The sequence below is a fragment of the Morone saxatilis genome, unplaced genomic scaffold, assembly GCF_004916995.1.
Source record: "Morone saxatilis isolate NCDOM2014 unplaced genomic scaffold, NCSU_SB_2.0 Contig4, whole genome shotgun sequence".
NCBI classification, from domain to species: domain Eukaryota; kingdom Metazoa; phylum Chordata; class Actinopteri; family Moronidae; genus Morone; species Morone saxatilis.
This window is the reverse complement of record NW_023339984.1, coordinates 3,025,499-3,032,547: the sequence shown is the minus strand read 5'-3', so window position 1 is coordinate 3,032,547 and position 7,049 is coordinate 3,025,499. Positions and strand designations below refer to the sequence as shown.

The following is a 7,049-nucleotide window of genomic DNA, read 5'->3' as shown; positions in this document are numbered from 1 at the left end:
GTAGGGGGGTAGGGGGGTAGGGGGGTTCAGTGTCTAGACATGCAGCTGTGTGAGTCATGCAGGAGTGAGGACAAACCCTGGCTACTAAATTGGAACCACCTTGTCAGATTTAATCTGTTTTCATCTTGAGCCCCCGCTGCTGTACCTGCTGTACTTTTAAACTCTAACAGACTTCAGGTCTGCTGTCTCCTTCATCACATAGCTCAAATGTCACAGAGAAATGTCTACAAGCTGGGTCAAGAAAGAAAGATTCCTGATATAGATAAACATAAATGAAAATTGTGCAAGAGAGCCTGCATTTTCTGATGTTTGTGCCCACACGATGGAGGATGCCAAGCTACACCTCTTTGATTGGTTGGTGTTTGGTCAGAAAGAGCTTGTTTCACTTTGACTTCCCTCAAGCTTCACATCTCTGCTTACATAAATACACATGGGTGCCACTCATAAAGCTACCCACCTCCATATTTTTTAGCAAATGTGCTACTACTAAAGTGCTCAACAATAAATCCACAGAAGGATTTATATTACCTACAGCGTTTTGTAAGTTTGTCTCTACTGGTTGCATTAGCTTGTGTGTAAGCAGACATCTGTGGCTGCCAGAGGCTCTTAATCCTCTTCGATGTTCTGTGTATCCAATAAAATTTGTCCTGACTGTATCTGTTCTGCTTTTTGTCTCTGTTCCTCCAGAATGCCGATGACCTCTTGGTAGCATCAGCTGAGTGTCCTAGTGATGACGAAGATTTGGAGGAGTGTGAGCCTGGAAATGGTGAGTCAACTCAGGGGGTTCTGTCTTCATAGTACTTGGTGTCCGAAACCAAAGTGCAGCCTAGAAACAGACTACTGCTAGATCCCTTACTCCACTTTTATATTGTGACTGTGCAGCCCTCTATATGCAGCTCTGACTGGCCAGATGTGTACCCTTTCTTATTGGTTTTCAAAGCAGCAGGCAGTCAGCAGCACCGTGGTCCGTCAGTCGCTCAGCCAAGTGTTAGTATCTGGCATTTGCCCAGCTGTTGCTCCAATCTCCTGCCCCGATTGTAACAAGGCAGGACAGTTTCAACGTGGAAACGCATCTTGTTCTGCACGGCACACAGCTGTGGGCTGGCAGGCCTGGTGGCTGAGGCACTGTAAGTGTGAACAGTGGGTCAAGTAATGTTCTGACACCATGACAGGAGGTGGAAGTTAAAGGCCATGTGTTTTACTCCCTGCCTCTGTGGTTTCTAGCTCTATTAAGCCGACCATACTTGAAACTGCCAAGAACCACGTACGGTGAATCAGTGTGATTCAAATGACTTCTTCCTCTACAATTGCAAAAATCAAAATAGAGATATGCAGATCCATATTTAATGACATTTCATCCTGAAAGATTCTGTCTGACAAGATTTTTGTTGTTAAATGGCATTACAGATTTAAATGACTGGTGTGGGTGGGATGGAAACAGCAATTGCCTCAACGAAACCTATCATTAAATCGCTGCCAGTATACACGCTGTTATGGTGTCGACTTCTAGGGATTCAGATTGTTCTTCTGGAAGCCTGTTAATAACAGCTAAGATACAAGATAAGAATCTTATAAATGCACACTTTTTTTTTATTTGCATATTATAGATCAATGGGCAGGTTGCAATGAATCAAATACAACTTAATCAAAAAGTAGTTTATTATTATTCAATCTCTCTTATTTTTCATGTAAGCATAATTTAGCAAGTACTGAGCGATACAGAGCAGTAAAGAGTTATGGACCTGTACAGGACTATTAAGGAAGGCAAGGGAAAAATTAATAAATCAAACCTCAACCACGCTATTTGGAAAATGGAAAATAAGTTTTTGCCAACTGAGATTCAAATGCACACCTCCCATTTTGCTCTGTTAGCAACGACGAGCTATGAGCAAGTGCGCAGGGTTGGCTAGCCACCCGTAGTCACAGGATTTTGCTTTAAAAATACTATACTTAAAAAGACCCATATTTAACATGTGACAAGAGATGATCTTGTCACTGATCTACATTCAGGTCTGTACTTAAACTACATATATTCTTACTCGTGCACTTTGTTGCGTATAACACTGTTTATATATCTTACCCCTTGAGTTCCTCATCCCCATCCCTGGTAGAAACTGCTGTGAAAAAAAGCTTGAGCATAAACAGTTTATTAGGGCCTCATTTAAGGCTAAAAATAGAAAGAAATCTAAATAACAAAATTGAAAATGTACCACTAATCTGAGTATAGGTCCACCATGAATTATACAACATAAAGGCCTGATTTTAGGATAGAGCAGACCTTCAGCAAACAATGAAAGAACAAGTCCCCCCTCTCTCCTTCCCCTGTTTCCTGTCCATCTTTACCTGTCTCATCAAATAAAAAGCCCCAAAAAAACCTTTAAAAAACAATGGATTACAATAATAGTAAGTTTGTGAAAAAGCACTTCACTTCCCTAGGCTACATGTTTCAAAGTTTTTCAGGACTGGGGATTAGTGGTTTGAATAGAATATATGTTGGACTGTAAATGGCAGGAGATTATAGCAATCAGTAAGTTTGTGTGAGGAGAAACTGATCTGAACCTGTGTTGAGAAACTCGAGGGTAGCATTCTCCTGTGGTTTTCTCTGTAGGTGGTTGGGACCGAAATAGAGACTCAATTCCCTTCTTATCGAAAGGAGAAATGAGAGTTTTTCACTGGATGCTATGCCCAGGCTTAATCTCCCGTGGGGAAACGCAACTCTCTCTCTCTCGTGTGCCCACACAAACACACACACAGTGGCAGACGTGCTCACCTTTCCAGACAGACACTTGTCTCTCTCGTTCTGTGGGTGTAAAGTTTTCTCTCTGCAGCCATCTCTCCTGAGAAACAACAAACACACTCGCTCACACACGCGCGCTCCGTATCGCACCTTCCAGATGCCACGAGAGTTTCAGCGAGGCAAGCCAGCGGGGTCGGATAAGCCTGGGCGAAAACTGTGGACAAGGAGAGAAGAATCGGCATTGTCCGCAAAACATGTCCCCTCTCAATCAGTGCTCCACAAACACAGGCCTATACTCGTTGTATGATAGGACCATTTCCCAGTGTTTTCAATTACATTAGAGAAGGCAGCTCTGTGATATTGAACTGCCTTCAGGAAGTAGAAAAAATTTTAAGCACAGCTGTGGATTTTCTATTAAGCTGAGCGAGATATGACTGCTGTGAATACATGAGGATCAATACTCCTTACAGTATACACAACCAGCTGTAGTACTACAACACACAATTCAAGGGATGCAACTTGCCTTATAACAGCTCAGGTCTAGTGCTAAATGATGACCCTCAATGTGAAAAGCCCAGACAGTGATCGCGTGGCGGCCGCAGTCGCGTGCTTTGCTGACGTGCTCAGATTGGATGCAAAATAGACAAAGAGCAGGATTCAGGGAGGAAGGGGCCCGAGGAAGAGATGAGCGGGAAAGGAGCTGGAAGGGAGCTGCATTTGTGAAGGACTGACCCTCATTGAGATTTGTGTCACGTTCCTCTGCGCTCAAAGTAGAAGAGAGAAATGGGGGAGAGGAGAGAGACGGAAATACAGAGAGAAAAAGAGGGTTTGCAAGAGAGAGGAAGAAGAGGACGCGAAACTGAGAGAGCGAGCAGAGCAAAAAATTCCTGTGAATGATTCCTGCCTTTCCCACCAGGCTAATTAAACTTTGACTTTGTTAGGGAGCCTTAATTACATCACCCAATTAAAGCTGTGGTTTGGATCTTCCAGTGTTGTTAATGAGCCTCTGTCAGAAGAGTGACGAAACCCAGGAAGTGGGGACCTGGATTACAAAGATGAAACATGTAGTTGGGGGTAGAGTGAGAAAGTGATCATGCACAGACAGAAAAAAAAGCTGCTAAAAAAGGATATTTGTATATTTGCGTTAACATACATAAATGAAAAGTCATCTATAGACACTAATTGTATTCTCAGTGATGCACAATTAGAAAAGATATTACCCAAATGGCTCTTTCTCCAACAAGCCCTGCTCATTAAAACACTTTCATTTCATCTCCATATTTCACTTTGTCTTTTCTCTACCTCAGCCCGACTTCTCCTCTCTCGCATACCTCCAAGCTACTTATCAGTCCCAGGATGTTGTAGGCACTATATCGGTTTTACTCTGACAAGATCAGAGCTTTGAGGAGCTCCTCAATAATTCATCAGACGATATGCTATAAAGACAACCTGCGAATGTTCTTTTTAGGTCGAGCAGTGAAACTAAAAGATTGGTTGATAGATGAGGGATGACCCAGAGCGCTAAGTCCCCTTACCCGGTGTGACTCAAACCCCAGTTGTCAGTGTCAGTTATTTGTCAGTGTGATACTTTATTGATCTCCCCGAGCTAGCCATCCCACACATGTAAACAACCCCGGGTTTATCATACAGGTCCACAGTTTAGATGTTTGGCGATGTAGAGGCTTCAACCAGTGTCCTCTGGATGATCTCCAATCAGTACGCCATCCTGTTGCCACAAAACCATTTCAGAGCAGCATGTCAGAAAGGATGTCAGGGTTGTATAGATAATGAGGTGATGTAATCATAACAAAGAACAAAATGTTAAAGCCCCCCTTCATTCAAAAATGTGTGGAAAGTTTCTCTATGCTCATTGGACATTTTAAGGGTGCAAAACCAATATATATCCAAATCCCAGAAACTGCTATTTTCTTTGATAAAGATAAAATGTGTGACAAACAGCATTATGATGAAGTACTGTGCTGCTGCAGAGCTGCCTTGACCTACAAATCTTATTTTCCATATTTAAGAAAAACGTCCCCAACCAATGTCACAGCATGATTTCAATTTAATTTATTTTTTTCAATGAACATTCACACAATAATTATGAATCATACTGCTATATCTGTCAAAATAATTAAATAAAACAATATATTTTTCCATGTTGTGCAAGATATGTCTGGGGAAAGCTAGTTTCATCAGTCCACTGTGAGGCAGACTCACGGTTCACAAACTTTTCTGCTACACTGTATATATGTCTTAATAGTAATAAAACATGTGGATAATAACATTATACAGGGCACATTTATTTATAGCATTGTTCAACAAGGCAATTCAAAGTGCTTTACGCAAGACACAAAAGACAAGATAAAGGAAACAACACAATATAGAAGACAAACTGGATTAGAAAAAAATTATATAGAATACAAAAAATAGCTCAAAAGGAAAAAAACAAATGTCACCAATATTAATAAATGATTAAATGATTCACATATCATTTACTAGTAATAACAATGACATAATTTAGCGAAACATTATGAATCATCTATTTATGAATGTTACAGTAGTTTGTGTACAGGATGGCTCTTTCATTGGAGATCCACTTGGGTAAAAACAAGGATTAAATATTGTTTTCATAAAGATAAGTCAGGGGAATGAGTTATTACATTTGTTTGCTCTAAAGAAATGAATGCAGAGGCTGCTGCTCAGTCAGCTCAGTCTACTGTTGACTGTTCATATGAAAAACCAAAGAACTGCAGTATTCAACACTATTCAGATGCCTTGTAACCATTTTTAATTCAAAACTGGTCAATGGTGCATTTTGTCACTAAGTATTTCTGCTACAAACTATCCATGTTTGCAAAACCTTATTAAAAGCAGTGGATGGATAATAGCTTCTTTTTTTTCTTTGTGCCACTGCTTTCTCAGCAGGGTGTCATTCTACTCGCACTTCAAACTGTAAACAAATATCATAGTGTCTCCCAGGAGAAACACTGGTTCACAATTTGTCTGAACCGTCTAAACCAGTGCTTTCTTTTTTTACTTAATTTTTCATTACTTATATTTTCCAAGAGCCATGTTGGCTTTGTAGTTTAATTTAATAGATACACTTGAAGGAAAGCTTACAGTGGAAAAGAGATGTGAGGCAGATACACTCCAGCACCAGAGCATGAGAAAAAAACAAGATCTAGAGACCATGAAGTGGGCCAGAAACTGGCCCAAAGCAAAAGGCAGGGAGGTGGTGAAGTAGATTTTAATATTCTCTGTGCATGTCTAAGATTTATACCACAGTGAGGTGGAAACACCGAGCTGGCCAGAAAAACAAATCCAGCCAGCTTCGTGGAGTCGATCCAGGTGCTGATGAGCTGCGGGGAGGTGACTTTGACTGTAGCCAATATGTGACTCTCGGTGCGACTCGATATGAGCCGAGCATCATCCCTTTGTGTCAAAATAAATCACTTTGCCTGAGAGCGATGGCAGCCAACGCAGCAAACACAGCAGTTGTAAACAGTTTATGGAGTTGTACGTATGAAGAAACAGGTTTTTTTCCTGTTGCACAGGTTATACAGCCGTAATTGTACCTATTATAGTGTGATTTAAAAGCAAGCAAGGGAAAATATATTATGCTCGGACACACTGTTGGATTTTTCCATCTGCAGCCTAATCAAAGCTGAATTATAGAATAGTCAAACTCCAAACAACCTTTTTTTGCTCTAAATATTTCAAATGGATGTGAGCGGGGCGACGTGATCGGCAGAGTAACGATGTTTGTTAGGAGACCGACATAGATGCATCAGTATCCATCTGCCCTGTTCTCATTTTGAGTAAATAAAGGGGGGATGACTCATACTGGCAGCGATGTGGAGTGGCGTGTGGGTAAAGATAAAGAAGAAATTTCATCATGCGGGGCTAAACGTGGTTCCACTGCCTCAGCTGTTCAAATCAATGAAGTCAAACTCAATCAATCAGGCGGAATGTCTTTGAGTCTCTCTCGCTTTAATGTGTAAATGACAGTGTTATGTTAAAAAAAGAGACGCCCGCATACTGGGATCATGCTATATGTGTTTACAGCACCGTTTGCATCAGAACTGGTTCTGTGGTTGACTGAACCACAAGGTCCAGAGTGACGGGTTTAATGTCAAAGATTCCCTCCAGACATATATACAAATAGTCTGCTTGGAACAATATTGTGTGTCTGATTTTCCCACCAAAAATTTATCATTTCCACATCCCAATCCTTAGAAAGTTGGTCTTAAAAGACAGAAATGTTGGTCATTCCTAAAGTTTCCTATTGGACACAAGATGTCTCCTTCTT

General features: G+C 41.0%; 1 protein-coding gene across 1 annotated transcript in view; it reads left to right on the top strand.

The window, feature by feature from the left end:
- Positions 1-7,049, top strand: part of nrxn2b (neurexin 2b) — a gene marked incomplete in the record, with an annotated part of 560,348 nt that overhangs the window by 546,273 nt on the left and 7,026 nt on the right. Inside the window, 1 exon segment of the mRNA XM_035675730.1 lies at positions 688-766. Within this exon segment, the coding sequence (XP_035531623.1) occupies positions 688-766 (79 nt within the window).